Source organism: Mizuhopecten yessoensis, unplaced genomic scaffold (assembly GCF_002113885.1).
Source record: "Mizuhopecten yessoensis strain PY_sf001 unplaced genomic scaffold, ASM211388v2 scaffold1359, whole genome shotgun sequence".
In the NCBI taxonomy this organism is placed as follows: Eukaryota; Metazoa; Mollusca; class Bivalvia; order Pectinida; family Pectinidae; genus Mizuhopecten; species Mizuhopecten yessoensis.
The window spans coordinates 445,768-468,922 of NW_018404007.1; the positions used below are offsets into that span (position 1 = coordinate 445,768).

The 23,155-nt window shown below is 37.9% G+C and overlaps 1 protein-coding gene across 4 annotated transcripts; it reads right to left on the reverse strand.

The window, feature by feature from the left end:
• Positions 1 to 4,537: 4,537 nt before the first annotated feature.
• LOC110460342 lies at positions 4,538 to 21,092 on the reverse strand. Of its 4 annotated transcripts, none has more exons than XR_002464003.1 (5): positions 20,973 to 21,092; positions 18,812 to 18,897; positions 15,551 to 15,782; positions 13,533 to 13,758; positions 10,070 to 10,682 (listed from the first exon to the last, which is right to left on the reverse strand). XR_002464003.1 is itself a non-coding variant. In XM_021513204.1 (5 exons), the coding sequence occupies exons 3-5, from the start codon at positions 15,692 to 15,694 to the stop codon at positions 10,474 to 10,476; spliced, it is 579 nt and encodes a 192-aa protein (XP_021368879.1). In that variant the 5' UTR covers positions 15,695 to 17,230; positions 18,812 to 18,897; positions 20,973 to 21,092; the 3' UTR covers positions 10,070 to 10,473. The 4 variants fall into 4 exon arrangements, 3 of the variants coding, with proteins under 3 accessions (XP_021368896.1, XP_021368879.1, XP_021368887.1); XM_021513204.1 differs by having other exon boundaries at positions 15,551 to 17,230; XM_021513221.1 differs by lacking the exons at positions 10,070 to 10,682; positions 13,533 to 13,758; positions 15,551 to 15,782 and adding exons at positions 4,538 to 4,867; positions 5,991 to 6,216.
• Between the last annotated feature and the right edge of the window lie 2,063 nt (positions 21,093 to 23,155).

The following is a 23,155-nucleotide window of genomic DNA, read 5'->3' on the forward strand; positions in this document are numbered from 1 at the left end:
TGATCTGTTTAGATAGGGTAACATACGTGATCTGTTTAGATAGGGTAACATACGTGATCTGTTTAGATAGGGTATCATACGTGATCTATTTAGATAGGGTAACATACGTGATTTGTTTAAATAGTGTAACATACGTGATCTGTTTAAATAGGGTAACATACGTGATCTGTTTAGATAGGGTAACATATATACTTGATCTGTTTAGATAGGGTAACATACGTGATATGTTTAGATAGGGTAACATATATACTTGATCTGTTTAGATAGGGTATCATACGTGATCTATTTAGATAGGGTAACATACGTGATCTGTTTAAATAGGGTAACATACGTGATCTGTTTAGATGGGGTAACATACGTGATCTGTTTAGATTGGGTAACATACGTGATCTGTTTATAGATAGGGTAACAGACGTGATCTGTTTAGATAGGGTAACATACGTGATCTGTTTAGATTGGGTAACATACGTGATCTGTTTAGATAGGGTATTATATATACTTGATCTGTTTAGATAGGGTAACATACGTGATCTGTTTAAATAGGGTAACATACGTGATCTGTTTAGATAGGGTAACATACGTGATCTGTTTAGATAGGAACATTCGTGATCTGTTTAGATAGGGTAATATACGTGATCTGTTTAGATAAGGTAACATACGTGATCTGTTGAGATAGGGTAACATACGTGATCTGTTTAGATAGGGTAACATACGTGATCTGTTTAGATAGGGTAACATACGTGATCTGTTTAGATAGGGTAACATACGTGATCTGTTTATAGATAGGGTTACATACGTGATCTGTTTATAGATAGGGAATCATACGTGATCTGTTTAGATAGGGTAACATACGTTATCTGTTTATAGATAGGGTAACATACGTTATCTGTTTATAGATAGGGAAACATACGTGATCTGTTTAGATAGGGTAACATACTTTGTCTGTTTAGATGGGGTAACATACGTGATCTGTTTTTATAGGGTAACATACGTGATCTGTTTAGATAGGGTAACATACGTGATCTGTTTAGATAGGGTAAAATACGAAGCGTGTAAACTTCCCCCATCGCCCCTCTGAGATAACCAAACAAAATGTTTCATTTATATCTAACCTTTTCTGTTAACCAATCAAAAACCAGCCCAATGTTTAGTCTCCACTGAATCTAATGACGCGGTAAATTACAAAAACGATGTTCAACTGCGCTATCGAAATACTTATAGGGCCATACCGTCAAAACAATATTTCAGTTATTAAATTACGTGTTGTCTGCACTGCCAATGAATGGTACCACTTTAACAAAGGAAAACGACACAGAAAATGCAGCTTCGTACTGTATTAATTAATGTGTTTACGTCCCACGCCCTAGGCTGGTCTACAGCTGTATCTATAAGTGTGTGTTCATGTCTGACACTGTCCATTATTGACAAAGAAAACATAGTTTAAGTATATCCGTTAGTAAAACCCCACCGGGGTCACATTTATTTGGAATGACATTTCGCCGATATATAAACACTTTATACGTAAATCTGAATATCTTAATTCAAACACAGATTCACGATTATGTTAATGTCAATAATAGCCCGGGGCAGTTAATACACTACATTAGTTATCCCTTACAGCATGCGGCTGCCACACGACACCGTCCTGACAACATCCCAATAGATTGTTTACGTAACATTTCGTAGAAAGCACGTCACATCTACGTCTCCTTTCAAAATCTATACATATGTTTCCTCCTCCCTGAGTACAACAACAGATGTCATCGCCTGCAATCGAGCACGCGTGGGCAAGGTCGTCTCCGAGGAGTTGTCTGCACTTCAAATCATCGACAATCTGATTGGTTGGGTCGACTGATACAGCGATGGCCGCTGTCGACGACCGCCATGGACAACTCAACATGGCGATGGCGAAAAGGCAAACAGCGCATGTCTGATTCATTCTGGAATAAAAGATTTTAGTGAATCTTGAAATATCATTCAGTAATAAAAATTATAAAATTGATTTTTCACGGACTATATAAACAAGTTGTGAGTTGTTCAAGATTTCCTGGAAGTGGACCACCAGATAAGCTGGCTAACTCAAGTCAAATTTAGAGGCCGTTTGTCATACGAAATGTTGTCATTGCTTGCTGTTCATATATAAACACGAGTAAGTTCTTCAGAACAAAACAGCGCTTAAATAAAAACAAAAGTGATGATATGTTTAAAAATTGGAAAAATGATTTAAGTTCTATGACATTTGTCCTTCAAAATACATTTTTGAATTAAAGGAATGTGTGTATTTATTACATAAAATAATGCGTTACCTGTACTTTGGTTTTCCGCTGTTAACAAGTACTTATCCCAGAATTCCTCCGTCTGCTATCCACCAGGCACAGTGTCTGTATAAATACGTGTTTCCCTCCAGACACGCCCAGTGGACAGTATGTCACAGTCAGGCTTCGTATTGGTGTCAGGATATTATTAATCATATTTTGTTCTGACATACTTATCAATAAGTTAGCTTGCAGCTTGAAACCCCTTTAACGTAAATCATCATCAATAACGTTTTTCGCTTATTTTTTTCATTGTTTTCTATGCATTGCGTACAAAAAGCACCCAGTTTACGCTGTACAGTTTGAAGTTAGTAGTAGACTTTTATTTATCATAACTGTACAATTATTTGATCAACTAAGGAACGAATTTCACCAGAAAATTGCGTTCAGTCAATATCGTTCAGTCGTGGATACAGAATGGTGTATTAAACGAGTTCATGAAGGAACTTTATTCCAATAGATTTCTTATTGTGTCTGTACACATTACCAGAGGTTGTTCTGATGCTGTTACCAATGTTCTCTTGTGAATTACGTTAGTATAGAGACTACCGAAACACTATACATAGTGCTGTATGGGTTATGTGCCCTACCACTTAGGTTTCTCTAGGTACTTAAGTGTTCTCCAACAATAAGCCCTTCTGCATTCTACCATCCAGACCAACAAGTCTTTAATATCATTCGATAAACTTGTTTCATAAAAGTTTATATTATTTCTCCTGCTTGCTTCCCGTCTACCCGACCCTTTGGAAATCAACATACCGCCTGCTTTCATCGAGAGACTGCCGAAACACCAGTCTTTTGAGAGACTGTTGAGACGCATAATCTATTAACAGGTGTCTTAATTACTTATGTGAATTTGTCAGCAATCTTAGTTATTTACGAGGACCATTCAATAAATTCTGTCGCTAGTGTTATTAATCACATGTTTGATAGTTTAACATTTCTATTACAATGTTTCTAAGAATCCACCTTAGCAGAAAAACACTTTTGTAATCGCGCTATTTATGACGTAAGCGCCGCGCTGCAATATCCACTTATAAATTGGTATACTGGCAAGACACTGAAGAATTGTACTACCAAGAGCATTCCTAGAGGCATACCATCTCCCAGAGAGCAATTATAGTATAGGAAACAGGAAGAAGTCACAGGGGCTTAGATCTGGTGAATAGTGTGGATGATCAATTTGTACTATCTTCTCTTGCTTCAAAAATACCTGTACAATGTCGCTTTTTGTGGGATGAACTGTTGTCGGGATTTAGCACGATGCCGTTAAACCTGTAACATGGACGTTTTTTTAATATAGAATCTTGTAACATGGCTCGGTACTTTTTCTGTAAAACATGGCAGTGATCGTTGTCCCTTCCTTGCACGATATTGGAACCACTGGCCCGCTAGCATTGAAAAGGGCATTATAAGTTTCTTGGTGTTTTTATACGTCTTACAATTACTGGCCTTTCTTGATTTCTCGACAACCATTGCTTGTTATCAATGCGCGAATGGGGTTCAAAGTAAAAAGTCTCACCACCTGCAATTAACTCGGATAGCTTTCTTGAATCGCAATTACTGTACTTTTGTTAATATATTTTTAGCACATTTAAAACGTTTGGCCATTGTTAAGATGTCAGGAAAAGGGAGGATCCATCGGTTACTGTTTTTCTTTGATTTCAAGCACTTGATCAGAATGTGACGTGTACTGTCTTCTGAAATGCTAACCATATGAGCTATCTCAGAACCGTATAAGGACGCTTTCACAGCGGCAATATGTTTTATGCTACATCAACTGGCCTGCCTGGCAGTGTCTTCTCTTTGATGTCAACTTTCCAATTCTTGAACTTGTTCACCAACCTGAAAACAGTTCTCAGTAAATAACTTATTCAATCCTTGTCGGATGATGTCAACATTTTGAGCATGCATTGTTCTTTAAATGCTTTTGCAGTCTGCCAAGGCGCTAAACTATTGCCCGTTAGTACGGGAACTGTGCGGTGACCGAATTTATGGAATGGCCCTCGTATATAAATCTGTTAACAATCTCAGTGTTTTTCCTTTTACCTTTTTTATTATCAACGTTTCAACATTGTTCTGTATAATCATTTAACTTTCCTCTACAATCCACCATTGTTTGTGTTGGTATTGATTGTATAACGATGTACATATGATATTGCTTTTTCTGGTATTTATTGTATAACAATCATTACATAGACATTTTGAAACATTCCGAATTCAGGTTTTATGATAGATGTCAGTTACATTGTACAGTGTGTGATAGTGACATATTGGATTTACCAAATACATGAGTCATATAATACAATCCTGTTCACTGATCCTCGCCTTTCGATTCATATTCTAACTTATACTCGTTAAATAATCCAAACAAAGCTTTCTGTATTTATCAAGAGATACTTTTGTAACGTCGACTTCCTTCCCGGCGTCGTCCCATGTACGCATGCGTACTATCACATCGAAGAGAGCATTGTTTTCAAAAGCTGTGGCTTCTTCGGCACTCATTCGTCCTCCCTGATGTTCAAGCGTCATCCGACTCGCGGAACTAAGATCTGAAATAGTGTTGCGAGAGATTTATTGAAACCACCGTGTGTCAGAGTGTATAAATAAAAAACATTGAAACCTTGGAAAGGACAAATGGAATAGGGTCTGCTTTAAATATAATCTTTGTACGCAACGTGCCGCAGTAGCAAATATGGACCTGCTTTATTGGATACACTTGCACGTGCCGTCAGGAGTCTAACAGACATATTTTGAGAGCTATTTCATACTCGATGATAAAACAAGATATGTTTCGCAATTATCAAATGATTAATAAAACGTACTACGACATTTGTTTCGAACCCCGAAATATCTTGAAATAAGCATCAAATGTCATCGAAAAACCCATATGTAATTATAATTTAATAGAGGAAATGAACCGTTTGTTAGAGTTATAGGCCCAGAATGGGACTAGGCCTCTCAAATGGCAGTGCTATCAGAACGTCTGATTTCGTGAGTTATTTGTTTTATTGTCGTTGTGCCTTTCTGTTTATTTTGTTTGTAGGATATTTCAAAAGAATTGATAGATTCCTGTGGACCTTGTGTGATATGTCGGGGTTAGTTAACTATAACAAGGGACAGTCGTATGACCATAACTATGGTTGGTAAGGTTATTACATCTTTTGTGTAAACGTTTAACATTAATACCAATTCTGTCATGAGTTATTGAAATTCGATGTTATCATCTATATGGTGATGTGTTAGAACGGAAATGTAGATTTTATAAAGCAGATAAAATTGACGACTAAGATATATATATATATATCAGAGCGCCAACAACATCGAAACTACAGAACAAAATATACTATATAGATCTTATATCTATAAAGAATTGTTGAAACATATATAGGTCTACAATGGTTGTTATAATGCATTCTGTCGAGAAATTAAAAAAATGAATTTAAAAATATGTTACCTACTGCCATTGAAAAGTGTTTTTTTTATGAAATCTTTTGACATCAATTATTGCGGACCATCATAACTTGATTATGTGTGAATTATCAGTGGTATGTTATACGCTATCAACAAACCAACAGGGTTGGGTAGTCACATACCAAAAAGTAGTCTATAATAAAGCTGGTATATCCGTCTGTCTACAGATATAAAACAAGTGACACTGTCGCTAGAACTTACGATCGTAGTACTCCGGATTTTTCCACACCAGGTAGCGCTTCGCCTGTACGTGTCCCTGTACAAGGTTACACACTTTGTCAGGAAATCCGATGTTCCTCAAGTACTGACCCCCTACAACGTCATGGTCCCTGGATCCAAGATGGAGATCCGCTGTTGTGATTTCTTCTAGCCCCTTGTCCGCCCCCACGAGGTGGCCGATATCATGTAGGAACGCTGCTAACACTATCTGTGAAGTAGCGAGTACTGAGGTCGTATCAAAGTCTGTTTAAGAATATATACGAGATTTATGAAACAAGTATCAGACATATTCATTACTTAAGCAAGACTTTGCCGAGCTAACACACACATTTTGAAGTAAGTTTCATAAATCTTATATGAAATAGGAAAAGAATCTTTACAAATATTACGGAAACACGAGTTTCCATGTCATTCTTGAAGATTCCGACATTCTGACTCTGTATTATATATCTTGTCGTCATAACATAATCTGGAATTTTGTAACGGCATTGCGCCATCCTTTGATGTCCTCGCCATATGTTATATAACCCGAGGTCACACACCGCAATTCGACCTTGTATTCGCTGAAATTTTAGGAATAACAACAATTCAGGAGTAGCTTAAGGTCAATAGGATGACGGAAAGTGTGTACAGTGTTCCAAGGTCTATATAGAAAACAGCGAAAAGGGAAAGTAGTTTGTAAACCATTTTTCAGCGTTACATATTTACAACATCTGTATACAACAGATGATTTATATTCTAACTAGTACTTCATTTAAACCGTGCCAGAGTATAGAGCTACAAAGCTCCAGTTAACATCGAGGACTGATAGTCTACAAGCATGCAGTGTCAACCAAATTGGTCCGTATTAATCCACTCCTGCACGTGGGGGATCGAAAAAGGAATCCTCCTGCTGTTCCCCACTGAATGTACCGTAAGAGGCGACCAATGCGGGAACCCCTCCTGTAGAATCTGGAATTGCTTGTGAACTTTAACCCTTACTTGAGGACACTAAAACGACCAAACTTAATAGCACCCATTGCAATATTTGGGATCTTTATCTTTCTTTCTACTTGTAACTACCTTTTTTTCTAGCGCCTTGCTTGGCATCACCTCACTTTTGGCTTTTATGCTGAACGTTCGCCCAGGTGAGGGAGGCAATGGGTTTTGTCCCCAGGCCGGTACATACCAAAGTCTCTAAGATGGTAGTTGTTATTCCCTGCATAACGTTCAGCATTTATGGGAAAGGCAACATGTGAACGGGCGGAATGCTTTACTGGGTGCCTTGGGCATGTTATTTCAGTGAGGTAGCACTATTAAGTCGGCATCAGATGTGCACTATCACAAGGGGCAATTACGCCAACATGCCCTGCCTCCTGCACACACACACACACACACACACACACACACAGGTACACACATGCACACACATGCACACACAGGCACACACAGGCACACACATACATGTACACACACACAGGCACGCATACACTTATAAATGATCTAAGCTGTTGATCGGACGTTTAACAAAATAAAACCAATCCAAACCAAATCCGTCAATTAATCGCTAGAAATCGGAAAGAAGCATCTACTTGAATTAAGTAATTGCAACTTACCCAGTATTTTAAAGAGTTTTGAAGAATTCTTTATGATCAGTTGTCATTATTTATCAACAACATTTCTTATACGTTTTAGTAGCTTAAATATGAGTTTTGCAGCGCATGCCTGAGGACTTTCGCCAGACCTTGATTGGTCATAATCCACAAGTAGAGCTGGACACAATATATAAACCTATGACAACCTCTCACATACCTCAGACGGCTGCTCCTCCTCCTCTGCTAACATCGCACACTGTATGCTATGATCAGTTTTAGAAATTCTGTCCCCTAAGTAACTTGTTGATCCATGTTGCTCATATAAACGGAACACCTCGCTAACCATTAGCTCAACCATGGCCGATCGTGTGGTCTGATTTACTAGACCTCTCAGGTTGTCACAAGTGTAACAAATCCAAATAGGTAACTCACAGGTGTGAACTACTGTAACAGTGTTGTCCTTTAATTATAGATAAGGTGGTGACTATCGTGCTGATGTTTTTAAAGCAATGTTAACTTAACAACACGTCAGCAAAGACGTTTAACCTGATAATTATCTCAGCATGTATAGTCATTTGATTTCACAATTAAGTTTATCATAATTAAATGATACATATATATGTATTGAGGAAAGGGTGTGGATTTGTCTGATGGAATGAACAGTGTGCATGCTGTACTATTCATCAAAACGTCACATATGAACACTGAACTGGTTGTACTACAGGAACCCTTCTTCGATCTGTACAGAAATGGTTAGGAAAAGTTAGATAGATTAGTTATGGATTTCAAAATTTTAATCAATACACCAGATAGAGTAGGAAAGTTTACAACCAAAGGTAGTTAAGACAACTAACCGTTGTGTAGTGGAATAAGATACCCAACATTATACTATATAACGTATGTCATCTAAGTATCAGTGTAGCCAGGTATTCGTGGTGTATCTGTGCCTCTCTGAACTGTGTTTTTGTGATAACTGTATAACCTACACAGGCGTAACGATGACATACTTTATTTCTATCCTGAAGGTTGCAAGCGATAAGATAAACTACGAACGGATAACTCCTTTTCACACTCTCTCCTTACTGAATTTTGAGTTAAATATGAAGAATATTTAGAATAACTGCTTTGATTCAAAGAATCATCATGACCTAGAAATAACAGATATCAGATTCTACTGTAGGACGATAAGGGTGACATCGCTACTAAACTGTAGGACGATAAGGGTGACATCGCTACTAAACTGTAGGACGATAAGGGTGACATCGCTACTAAACTGTAGGACGATAAGGGTGACATCGCTACTAAACTGTAGGACGATAAGGGTGACATCGCTACTAAACTGTAGGACGATAAGGGTGACATCGCTACTAAACTGTAGGACGATAAGGGTGACATCGCTACTAAACTGTAGGACGATAAGGGTGACATCGCTACTAAACTGTAGGACGATAAGGGTGACATCGCTACTAAACTGTAGGACGATAAGGGTGACATCGCTACTAAACTGTAGGACGATAAGGGTGACATCGCTACTAAACTGTAGGACGATAAGGGTGACATCGCTACTAAACTGTAGGACGATAAGGGTGACATCGCTACTAAACTGTAGGACGATAAGGGTGACATCGCTACTAAACTGTAGGACGATAAGGGTGACATCGCTACTAAACTGTAGGACGATAAGGGTGACATCGCTACTAAACTGTAGGACGATAAGGGTGACATCGCTACTAAACTGTAGGACGATAAGGGTGACATCGCTACTAAACTGTAGGACGATAAGGGTGACATCGCTACTAAACTGTAGGACGATAAGGGTGACATCGCTACTAAACTGTAGGACGATAAGGGTGACATCGCTACTAAACTGTAGGACGATAAGGGTGACATCGCTACTAAACTGTAGGACGATAAGGGTGACATCGCTACTAAACTGTTGGACGATAAGGGTGACATCGCTACTAAACTGTAGGACGATAAGGGTGACATCGCTACTAACCTGTAGGACGATAAGGGTGATTTTTCTACCAAAATCTATAACATTTACCTACACTAATATGACATTAAGTGGAACTATCTACAGAACGACTTTTACCTACAGTATGACAAATAGGGTCACCACACTACTAAACTCAACGAACTTTACCTACAGTTTCCTACCGGGTTTCTCACCCCAAACGTTACTACAAACGTTACTATTTTAATTCCACAATGATCGTCTCCGTGTTGATGATGTATGTGCTTTAGTTTTGATGTTTTGTGTTGTGGTCATTTTGTATCGTCGTTGAGTTCTGATTGTGTCCTTGTGTATTGATAGCATGGTACTTAGTTTTATTTCTTTGGTCGCTTCTTCTGTACGACTTTCTTTCTTACGCTGTCTAGCTTTACTCCAGTCGTCAAAATATCGTTTGTGCTAGCAGCCGACACTTAACAAACTCGGGTATTTTAGTTGAGGAATCGAAACATTAAATTCCCAAACAACCATTATCTATTTTCGTGCTGAGGAATTGTAATAACAATTCAGCTTTATTGTATACTACATCCAAACAATAGTATGTGTAATGAACTACAAATAAAATAACACAGGCATGTAGTATTACACATATTTCAACAAGCTGCAAGCCTAACTTAAACAGCAACAAACTACGCCCTTATCCATTTCATTAGTAGAAGAAAATCGTAAAAGCAAACGAATTCCATCAAATCTTGTTGACAAATAAGATCAGTCTGTTCCCTACTAACAACGGTACGTTATGGAAAATCACTGATAGGAGAGGTGTGTGTGTCTGTGACATCGTTTTATAGCGGCTATGTTATATAATGTGACGCCTCTTGGACCAGAGGGTATACTTAACTACAAAATCACTCTTTTCCCAATCTCGGTGATAAAGTTATCGCATGCTTGTTAAATAATCAAAACAAAGATTTCTGTATTTTTCTAGATGCACATTTGTAACGTCAACTTCCTTCCCGGCCTCGTCCCAGTAGCGCATGCGTATGATCAAGTCAAACAGAGGATTGTTTTCAAAAGCTGTGGCTTCCTCTGTATTCATTCGTCCTCCTTGATGTTCAAGAGTCATTTTACTGGCAGGACTGAGGTCTGAATGGAAAGAGGAAAATTTCATTAGTTTCTTTATTGTGAGGTCGCCATGAATCTTTATCAAATATGAAATCGATTTGTTTGAAACTAAAACTTCAGTACAGAAAAGACACATGATGCAAGGAATGTACAAAACGTTCTACGAAAACATTGATACGTACCTATATGTAAATACAACAGAGAAGCACCATGTGGCATTGTGAATATAAGACATCATATGATGTGAAGTTTTGGTTTTTGAAAATTGCTTTGAATAAGATTACCATTGGTCACTTTTAATATGTTTACAACTTTTCACGTTTACATCTGATTATGTCCTGTTACGTTTGCACCTCCTCATTACTAAATAGAATAAATGGTTTACACATTCATGTGTAGGACATATTTTTATGCAATTAGACCTTGTTCACCAATAGCCAAGCTGCTGCTTCTGTATAATCAAATAGTTAAGAAACAATTTGAATAGCGCACATAGTAATTGATATCTCTAATACATACTGATATAGTACTTCTTATCTTTCCACACCAAGTAGAGCAATATTTATTGGTGTAGTACGTTTTATCTTTCCACACCAAGTAGAGCAATACTTATTGGCGTACTACTTCTTACCTTTCCACACCAAGCAGAACTATATTTACTGATGTAGTACTCATTGTCTTTCCACACCAAGTAGAGCAATGATTCCTTGTGTAGATCTGATTATTTTCCACATCAAATAGCGCGATACTTACTGTCGTAGTACATCTTGTTACGGCCTCGTTTTTCCACACCCAGTAGCGCGATACTTACTGTCGTAGCTCGCCTTGTTTTTCCACACCCAGTAGTGCGATACTTATTGTCGTAGTACTCCTTGTTTTTCCACACCCAGTAGTGCGATACTTACTGTCGTAGTACTCCTTGTTTTTCCACACCCAGTAGCGCGATACTTACTGTCGTAGCTCGCCTTGTTTTTCCACACCCAGTAGCGCGATACTTACTGTCGTAGCTCGCCTTGTTTTTCCACACCCAGTAGTGCGATACTTATAAGAAACAATTTGAATAGCGCACATAGTAATTGATATCTCTAATACATACTGATATAGTACTTCTTATCTTTCCACACCAAGTAGAGCAATGCTTATTGGTGTAATACTTCTTATCTTTCCACACCAAGTAGAGCAATATTTATTGGTGTAGTACGTTTTATCTTTCCACACCAAGTAGAGCAATACTTATTGGTGTAATACTTCTTATCTTTCCACACCAAGTAGAGCAATGCTTATTGGTGTAATACTTCTTATCTTTCCACACCAAGTAGAGCAATGCTTATTGGTGTACTACTTCTTACCTTTCCACACCAAGCAGAACTATATTTACTGATGTAGTACTCATTGTCTTTCCACACCAAGTAGAGCAATGATTCCTTGTGTAGATCTGATTATTTTCCACATCAAATAGCGCGATACTTACTGTCGTAGTACATCTTGTTACGGCCTTGTTTTTCCACACCCAGTAGCGCGATACTTACTGTCGTAGTACTCCTTGCTTTTCCACACCCAGTAGCGCTATACTTACTGTCGTAGCTCGCCTTGTTTTTCCACACCCAGTAGCGCGATACTTACTGTCGTAGCTCGCCTTGTTTTTCCACACCCAGTAGTGCGATACTTATAAGAAACAATTTGAATAGCGCACATAGTAATTGATATCTCTAATACATACTGATATAGTACTTCTTATCTTTCCACACCAAGTAGAGCAATGCTTATTGGTGTACTACTTCTTACCTTTCCACACCAAGCAGAACTATATTTACTGATGTAGTACTCATTGTCTTTCCACACCAAGTAGAGCAATGATTCCTTGTGTAGATCTGATTATTTTCCACATCAAATAGCGCGATACTTACTGTCGTAGTACATCTTGTTACGGCCTCGTTTTTCCACACCCAGTAGCGCGATACTTACTGTCGTAGCTCGCCTTGTTTTTCCACACCCAGTAGTGCGATACTTATAAGAAACAATTTGAATAGCGCACATAGTAATTGATATCTCTAATACATACTGATATAGTACTTCTTATCTTTCCACACCAAGTAGAGCAATACTTATTGGTGTACTACTTCTTACCTTTCCACACCAAGCAGAACTATATTTACTGATGTAGTACTCATTGTCTTTCCACACCAAGTAGAGCAATGATTCCTTGTGTAGATCTGATTATTTTCCACATCAAATAGCGCGATACTTACTGTCGTAGTACATCTTGTTACGGCCTCGTTTTTCCACACCCAGTAGCGCGATACTTACTGTCGTAGTACTCCTTGTTTTTCCACACCCAGTAGTGCGATACTTACTGTCGTAGTACTCCTTGTTTTTCCACACCCAGTAGCGCGATACTTACTGTCGTAGTACTCCTTGCTTTTCCACACCCAGTAGCGCGATACTTACTGTCGTAGCTCGCCTTGTTTTTCCACACCCAGTAGTGCGATACTTACTGTCGTAGCTCGCCTTGTTTTCCCACACCCAGTAGCGCGATACTTACTGTCGTAGTACTCCTTGTTTTTCCACACCCAGTAGTGCGATACTTACTGTCGTAGTACTCCTTGTTTTTCCACACCCAGTAGCGCGATACTTACTGTCGTAGTACTCCTTGTTTTTCCACACCCAGTAGTGCGATACTTACTGTCGTAGTACTCCTTGTTTTTCCACACCCAGTAGTGCGATACTTACTGTCGTAGTACTCCTTGTTTTTCCACACCCAGTAGTGCGATACTTACTGTCGTAGCTCGCCTTGCTTTTCCACACCCAGTAGCGCGATACTTACTGTCGTAGCTCGCCTTGTTTTTCCACACCCAGTAGCGCGATACTTACTGTCGTAGTACTCCTTGTTTTTCCACACCAAGTAACGTTTAGCCTGTACGTGTCCCTGTACCAGGTCACACACTTTGTCCGGAAATCCTAGCTTGCGAAGGAACTGTCCTCCTAGGACATCGTGGTCCATGGCTCCGAGGTTGGTGCCGTCGGTTATCATCGTCCGAAGCCCCTTATCCGTGCCAACCAAATGACCGATGTCGTGGAGAAAGGCCGCTAGAACTACCTATATCACAGTCAACCTCACACATTAAAAATGTACAAAAAAGTAAACCCCTTTTAGTCAAATATTATAACGTTTGGGTAATTATTTAGCGACAGTTCTAAGCCCGCCAACTGTTGATAAGCAGTGCATTTAGGCGCGAACCAAACGTGTTTGACTATTTTCAAATAGTTTGGGCGATAGACGATTAATAACTCGACTATAGTTTGTATGATAAAATACGATTTTATTTTAAGACACATGAACTGAAATTTCATCATAATCACTTAACCAAAACTCGATATAAACAAGGGAGCTGTTTGTGATTATTCTTCATCTAGTTTTGTTTATTATAGTCATCTTTTAATCAAGAATTAGATCAGTAATTAATGCATGTTTTCTTAACTAACTGTAAAATAAATTAGAAATAAGACATTCGCGTCAGCACACATGTACATTATCAGAGCTCAGTTAAAACAAATACAACAGGTAATCTGGGGAGATCAAAACAAAATGAAAAATAAGACTTCCTCCCAAAAACCAAAAAGTCAAACTAGGTTATTCAGCAATGAAGAATATTGACAAAAATAATCGGTATTGCAACCCGCCTTTGATACATATATCGGATGGGCCTGTGTCAACAGAGAGGGGTCCATATATAAAATAGAGTAAAGGGAATGTTAGATATAGAAGCAATATCATACAAAAATAACTAGTAATAATTGTAACGGATGGCCGTTACAGATTAGTACCCCAAACGACCCCTGTTGGACTTAGGAACTTTGGCAAAACCAGACAACAGCTAAATTTCGACCAATCAGAGGCCTCCATTTCGTTTCCATGGCAACTGAACTATTCAAAACTGTTACCATTGTGTTCGGAATCCCTGAAAACACCTATGTACCAATTTCGGGCAGAATAAAAAAAACAACTAAATTTCAACCAATCAGAGGCCTCCATTTCGTTATCATGGCAACTGAACTATTCAAAACTGTTACCATTGTGTTCGGAATCCCTGAAAACCCCTATGTACCAATTTCGGGCAGAATAAAAAAAACAACTAAATTTCGACCAATCAGAGGCCTCCATTTCGTTACCATGGCAACTGAACTATTCAAAACTGTTACCATTGTGTTCGGAATCCCTGAAAACCTCTATGTACCAATTTTGGGCAGAATCAGACAACAGCTCAATTTCGACCAGTCAGAGGCCTCCATTTTCGACCAATCAGAGGCCTCCTTTTCGTTACCATGACAACTGAGCTGTTCGAAACTGTTTCCATTGTTTCGGCAGCCCTGAAAACCCTTATGTACCAATTATCAACGTAATCGGAGCCAAAAACTCCAAAACCGGAAGTAAGGTTCTGGTGGCCATCTTGGACTTCCGGTCGAGATAAAAATAGTCTGTTGCACACCTTGACTCCCTAATGAGTATGTGTGTGAAGTTTCATGATGATCCGCTCAATGGTTTCTGAGAAAACCTCTGGACAAGTTCATGGCTGAAGAAGAAGAAGAAGAAGAAGAAGAAGAAGAAGAAGAAGAAGAAGAAGAAGAGGAAGAAGAAGAAGAAGAAGAACACAGAGGAATAAAAACAATAAGTCCCCAAACCATGTTTGGGGGCATGTTTGGGGGACTTAATTAATTAATAACAGGTTAAATCACACGAGACAACAAAAACCATTTATAATTTACGGATTAAAGGACATTGGGCCAACAATCATCATCCGTGATAAGCTGTACAGGTTATTGAAAGGGGGTCAATTCAACAATGGACTGTTGCCCTGAAGGTGAAAATTTGGCTATCGTCTTTACAATACCTCCAAAGGTTGGCCATCCTGTTCTGCTAGTACGGCACACTGAATCATGTGACCAGTCAAATTGACTGGCTCTCCAAGATAGTCGCCGCTACCATGACGCTCATACAGGCAAAACACTTGCTTGACCGCGCCTTCAACATCCATTGATTTAAGTCTTACTGTTCTGTAGACTGGTGTGACAAGTTCAAACCCCCTGCTGTGATGTCAGTCTCGATACCAGGTTAATAGGATGCTGCAGCACAAACACAAACCCAAATACAGCAACAGGTTAAACGTGCCAATTCAGTACAGACCAGCCAATAACCACCACAGGAAAGTCGAAAAATAGAAATCTAATATTCCTCTTCAACAAGAACATACCATTTCTTTTTTGCGCAGCGACAATTCATTCCACTCATGACAATAGGTTACAGAAGCATCACTTCGATATGTTTGTGGACACTGACGTTTTAAAGGTTAATCACTTATAATAATGCAGATCTAAGGATCACTTACATTTTCAATGATAAAAAGATGACACATGTAACTGATAAAATAATCTGCATTACTTATATTTTAGCAACAAAACATCAATCTTAATATGTTGTTCCAAACAATATGAGTCACTTTTAATATTCAGGTTGACGTTCGTCTTTTAACTTCATGTTTGTTTGATGTCGCTTTCATTTTAAATTTATTTTTATCGACCATTGATGACCCTAATGACCTCTTGTGTTGATGGGTCGTTATGCATATAATGATAATTCAATGTATAATTTGGGAAAAATATAAGTGTTCCTAAAACTGGTATTCAAATGAACAAACTGCATATCAATATGTTTTGGGGTAAAGCCTATGTAAGGGAAAACAAGATGGCCGCCAGTGTAGAATGTGTTGTTAACCTTTCCTGATGATTGATGTCTTGACATACTTTAGAAGGATTACCTGCCAACAAAAGTCTGCAGACAAGTCAAACAGACTACTTGGAAACCATTGGCAGATATCAGTACCCAAACTTACCTCCGTGTGAGGAGGGTTTGTACGAGAGTGTAAAAGGTGAGGTAAAAAAGAAGAAATTACAGTACGAGAGTGTGAAAAAGTGAGAGAGAAAAAAATGAGCAAGTGTTGATTTGTGAAGAAAGAAAATAGAGAGTGTTTCATGTATTGTGGGTTGAAGCTGGGGCAGCCCATCCCCAGACAACCCACGAAGGATGTATGCATGCCTGGGTTATTAAATGTATATAAAAGAAAAAAGAAAAAAAACAACATTGGCAATATTGTAATTCATTATTAGGCCAATTTTGGAATATGCAGATATTATTTGGGATAATTGTACACAACAGACAAAAGATATTCTTGAATCTGTACAATTAGAAGCAGCTAGGATAATAACAGGTCTTCGTTCTGAGGTATCACATGACAAACTATACAATGAACTAGGCTGGGAAACACTATCTGTAAGACGAAATAAACACAAACATAAAATGATGTACAAAATTATGCATTGGCAGACACCTCAATACTTACAAAATGTTTTAAATCCCTTTATTAACAATCAAAATGATAACCCCTACCCTCTAAGACAAACTAGGCTTTTCAACCCACCGTTATGTAGAACTAATAACTATTTTGACAGTTTTTTCCCTCAAATGTGCCGCACAATAAACATTGCAAATTCTGATCTTCTTAATTCTCCCTCTCCTGCAGCATTAAAAAAAAATATTTTAATAAAGATATTATTCTGATAGTGAATCTGTTTCAATTTTCAAAACAGAAGGTAACCGAAGAGCAAGTATTATTCTATGTCAACTTCGAAACTCTTGCAGTAATTTAAATTATGATTTACACCATGACCATCTTAACAATAGTCCTGCTTGTACCTGCTCTGCTGAACATGAAACAGTATCTCATTACTTTTTGGAATGTCCTATTTTTAATAATCAAAGAACAACTTTGTTCACTTCTCTTAATAGTTATGGAAACCACAACCACATTGATAAAAACATTCTTCTCCAGGGCTGTCCTGATTGTGATGGGCTTACAAATAGAAGAATACTTGATGATGTGCATATTTTTATTGGAAAATCCCGTCGTTTTAATTTTTATATGACTTAAAGCCATGATGTTAAACAAAAATATACTATATATTCTATATTTCATCCAGGAGATTCTAGTTGAGCATGACTACTGTCTATTACGTGTACTTATCATGACATTGTAAATAATTACACTCTATATGTATTAAATGAATTTATTATTTTTAATTGTAACAGTTGTTGGTAGCAGTGACCTGTGCAATATATGCACATGGACTTTTGGTCTAAGCCTGCCAATATCTGTCTATGATAGTGTAGATATATACTGAAATAAATGTATTTGTACATGTACTTGTATGTGTGTGTAAGTGTGTATGAGGTGTGTGAGATGTTTCCTTCATGAGTTACTTCCCCTTAGCCTTGTGTTAATATGAATTATTTTGTGTTAATTTTTTCATTTACAACATGTCTAAAATATCATGTCTCCTTGTTTATTCAACTTTGGCCATTTGACGGAGAGAATTATATAGGCTTTGCCTGTTATTCAATCCAATTGATTATGACATCTTGTCAATAAAATTTGATGAAATGAAATGAAATTGCGAGGAAGCCGTCAGCTTTTGGGAGTAACCATAGATTCTTTCTTTAATTTTGATTTACATGTTAAAAACATATGCTTAAAAGCATCTAGGCAGATCCATGGTAGCAACCCTCATCTTACTCTTTTAGGTACAATAGACTTGTGTATGTCCCCATAACTAAGACTGTTAAGTATGGGACAAACAGTTTTCGCGTTTCAGCTGCTACTACTTGGAATGCTCTGCCTGACCATGTCATGACAGCTACCTCTTTTACAGACTTTAGAAAACACATACTGGAATGGTAACAAATGTAGATGATGTTAGATATTATTTCAGGTATCTGTCAAGTGCTTTAAGTACCACATCGACAGTCAGGTCTCCAATGTCATACTAACAGCAATGCAATATCCTTTGATTATGTCAGCCATTTTATCCCAACCAAGGATAAAATGGCCGACAATTTACAATATTTAGTCATGTGTGCACTGTTTTGGCAAAGATGTGGTGTATATATTTTTCAGTTTGCTTAAAAATAGATTATATGTTAACGTAGAATATGTATAATAAGTGATAAAATCAACAGGAAATAACATGGGTGTAAACATACCTTCGTCACAAGTTAACACTCCTATCATACATAAAAAGATTAGTGTGGCTATACTTACTATTTCTTGTGAGTGATAGGACAAAACAATCGTCATCAGGATCCAGATGTAAGACAACACCACTGTCACCATTTAAATCAGTAGCCCTGTAACAGCATAAATACATAACATGTAAACAGCCAACCATGAAAGACGTGTTCACGAGTGGTTGCAGCAGGCCTGTATATCCATATTTCATTGCTCAAGCTGTGTCGTCCGTTTCCTTTTAATCTTTTACTATTTTGAATTCTGTATTATTTACACCTTTTCCCAATAAAATCAACGGAATTATATCAAGGAGTGTTTCCATCCATCGTCATCATGTTTTATTCCTCACAAATGCTTAAGAATATAAAATATATAAATTTTAATGAAAAATATTACAAAAATCACATGAATAACTTGGCGGCTATCCCTTCGGTCTAATAGTTCATAAAACCTTCATAGTATATACTGCATCAGCACAAAAGTAGATTTGCGCTGCTTTCCGTAGAAGGTATGCAAGATATTACGTCTAACGTAAATTCTTTAGTAAAGGTAATGACGTCGAATTCAAAGTCTGGAAGTGTTCCTCTAAATATTGTCTGCCGTAGACATTCTTCTGTTAAGTTTGAGAGAGCTATATATGGCTGAACATCGTGATAATTCACTCTTTCCATGTATGATCGATCGAGTCTTAATGATCAAGCGTCTTTGGGGATTTTCATTCTGTAACTGTATCAATATGCGCCTGATGATGATGATACCTTAATTAACTGATATCATGGACAAGTGTTAGAAAGTAAATAATAATGAAAATAAGAAATGATAATTAAAGTCTATAATTGATACTTGAGGTCTATAAATAAAACATCTACAAACACAGAATGATAAAAAGACATGATGAAACTGTCCGTTGGAAACAGATGGTGCAAGAATAAGCGTAGAAGTAAAATCTTCGAACGGTGTCGGCACAAGTAGGAAAAACGATTTTGGATTTGAGAAACAATGATTCCATAACGAAACAAAGACATGATATGGACACCGTATTTAAAGAATAGGAAGACATTTTTTCTAATCTAAAGGGTATGACAATACAACTAGTAACGCTTTCCTGGAAAACGTAAACGAAAACCTTTATGATGACGAGAAAGAACGTAAGCATAGCGTAAATATTGTAAAGTTGAATAGAAAAGCTCCGAGACTATAACAGGTCAGTGGTGGAGGATGGCATAAGCTATTCTACAAAATATTGATATTAACTTAACTTAAATAGATTATTGAACTGCTAAAGAAATCTTCAAACAATTACGGTTATATGAAATGGAGACACAGCAACATACAAACAATTAGTGAGATATACAGCAGGCCCCCTGAACCTACAAATGTGTATGCAGGCCTTGCAAGGCTTTCTCAAGGCTCGCCTGAAAGCAACATAAGATTACTAGGTACGACCTTATTTAATAAACCAACAACAGTGGTCCGATCGGTTTGACCGAAAACGAAAACGAAAACGGCCCAGGTGTTACTATAATTTGCACTACGATATTGAATGCTAGTCTCGTTCAACCAGACGCTGGATCACTTGTTTTTCAAGAGTCTGGTCAAACACATTGCATTAACATTATCACTACCAGAGGGCAGTATTTCTACTTTCGTTTCCGCACGTTATATCAACGCCATTAAACATTTCAATGAATAATGAAAGTAATGATTAAAGTTACCTATACATGCATTCCTGAAGTACTCGTGTATTCACTTTTATCGAGAACAATGTAAGAGAATGTGTCAAATCTCCAGAATAATGCCATATATTTCCACTGAATAAATCATAACTAAGCACAAAGACAACAAGGCTGACTGAAGTTTAAAAAAAACAACATGCAAAGCAAGGGAGATATACTTTTACACCATTCAAAACACCTTCAAGTTCTCACTCAGGTAATCTGGCTTGACTTGTATCAATAGCCTTGTTAGCTTCATGAATTATTGTAAAATATCCAATGAAAATACATGAAATCATTCTTTTTGAAGCATTTTCTTACATTTTTCTCGTTAATAGTGAAAACATGGATACTTCAGGACTGCATATACAGGTAATTTTTTAATGACTTAAAATATTTAATGTAATTTTGGGCCTCTCAAATTCTGACTTCAAAAGTTGAAAAAGGTGTGTCAACCTTTGATCAATGAAATTTCTTACCAGAATCTCGGTAAGCCTCGTTATGATGTCAAAAAACGAAAGCACTGCGTTTGACCAGACTCTCTATTCGGCGTAGCGTGCGCAGGCAACAAGAATCTTGTTGAACGAGACTATATTGAATGCCCGATACGCAATACGGAAATGACGACACGCGTACGGTGTACATGCACACGTGTGCTCGATCAAAATGAAAGTAGATGACGTCATCATATATTGTGTAGTCGAGTTCACGAGCCCGACGAGATCACGGGCTTATAGACTCTCCCGTACATGCACGCTTCGATCGAGAGCTGTACTTTTTCCGGAAGTACGTCACGAAAATGGACGCTGATGATACCTTAAATACAACCGTTCAAAACCACCTTACTTATATTTACTTTTCGATAAATTATTGGACTGTTATTGAGATATTTAGATTAGTTTAGTCGATAAAAGATTGGCTGTTATTGAGATATTTAGATTAGTTTAGTCGATAAAAGATTGGACTGTTATTGAGATATTTAGATTAGTTTAGTCGATAAAAGATTGGACTGTTATTGAGATATTTAGATTAGTTTAGTCGATAAAAGATTGGACTGTTATTGAGATATTTAGATTAGTTTCATTATTCAAATATGCGTCATCTTTACGAGTGCCTAACGACAAATCACCAGGATATAGAGACGAATCTCCGACCTGTGTACGACGTGTAGGAGAGTATTAAACACACATGAAGTAGCGTTCACAGAGATAACCACGTAAATACTCGGGTTTGAGGTATGGACTTCAGACTCCAGGGAGAAAACTATTGTTTTTTTCCTTCCTAAAGAGTGTAAAACATTCTTTTAAAATTTGCATATTTTTGAAATTTACATAACTGATTACATCCAATTCGAAGAAAACCAGAGATAACGACGTATAAGCAAAAATTATAATCGAACAAATCATCCATAAATTTCGGGCAAAATTAGAACATAGGAAAGGTTTATATGGAGACCCTGCCCCTGCAGGTGGGGGATCAGGAATAGAATACACCTGCTGTTAACCACTACATGTATCGTAGGAGGTGACTAATGTGGGGAACCCCAATTCAGAATTGGGGATTTGCTTTGGTGTCCTCTATTAGGGGACACAAAAGCGACCAAAATAAATCTGCTGCACCCATTGCAATATTTGGGATCTTTATCTTTCTTTCTGCTTCTAACTACCTTTTATTTCCTAGCGCCATGCTTGGCAACTCCTCACTTTTGGCTTTAATGTTGAGCGTTCGCCCAGGTGAGGAAGGCAATGGGTTCTGTCCCCAGGCCGGAACATACTAAAGTCCTTAAAAATGGTAGTTGTTATTCCCTGCTTAACGTTCAGCATTTAGGGGAATGACAACAACTGGTTCACCCGTTGTCAGTATAATATGACCGGGCGGAATGCTGTGACGGGTACCTTTTGGCATGGCATTTCATTGAGATAGCACTATAAAGTCGGCATCAGATCCGCGCTTTCACAAGGAGGCAAGCACGCCAACATACCCTGTCTCCTGCATACACACACACTTATTCACTTCACATATGGAGACACGTCCTTAAATAACCTTGGCTGTTAATAGGTTTTTAAACAAAATTAAACCAAACCAAATATGGAGATTCCGTTGAAGTACAGGGAAGCCAATACCTAGGAAACTCTTTATGAAGCTAGTTTCATACTCAAGCATGGCCATGGGTTCTCTTTCCTAAACCATTTTTTTGTTTGAAACTCACTTAAATTATGCGACAGTTAAAAAGTCAAGTCTGTCCATTTACAGAAATTGGGCTGGGGCATACAATCTAAGTTTGAGCAGGAGAATTGTTTCGTGAATACGGCCCTAGGTGTTATGGAAGAGTAACTGGGCTGGGGCATATAATCTAAGTTTGAACAGGAGAATGGTTTCGTGAATACGGCCCTAGGTGTTATGGAAGAGTAACTGGGCTGGGGCATATGATCTAAGTTTGAGCAGGAGAATGGTTTCGTGAATACGGCCCTAGGTGTTATGGAAGAGTAACTGGGCTGGGGCATATAATCTAAGTTTGAACAGGAGAATGGTTTCGTGAATACGGCCCTAGGTGTTATGGAAGAGTAACTGGGCTGGGGCATATGATCTAAGTTTGAGCAGGAGAATGGTTTCGTGAATACGGCCCTAGGTGTTATGGAAGAGTAACTGGGCTGGGGCATAT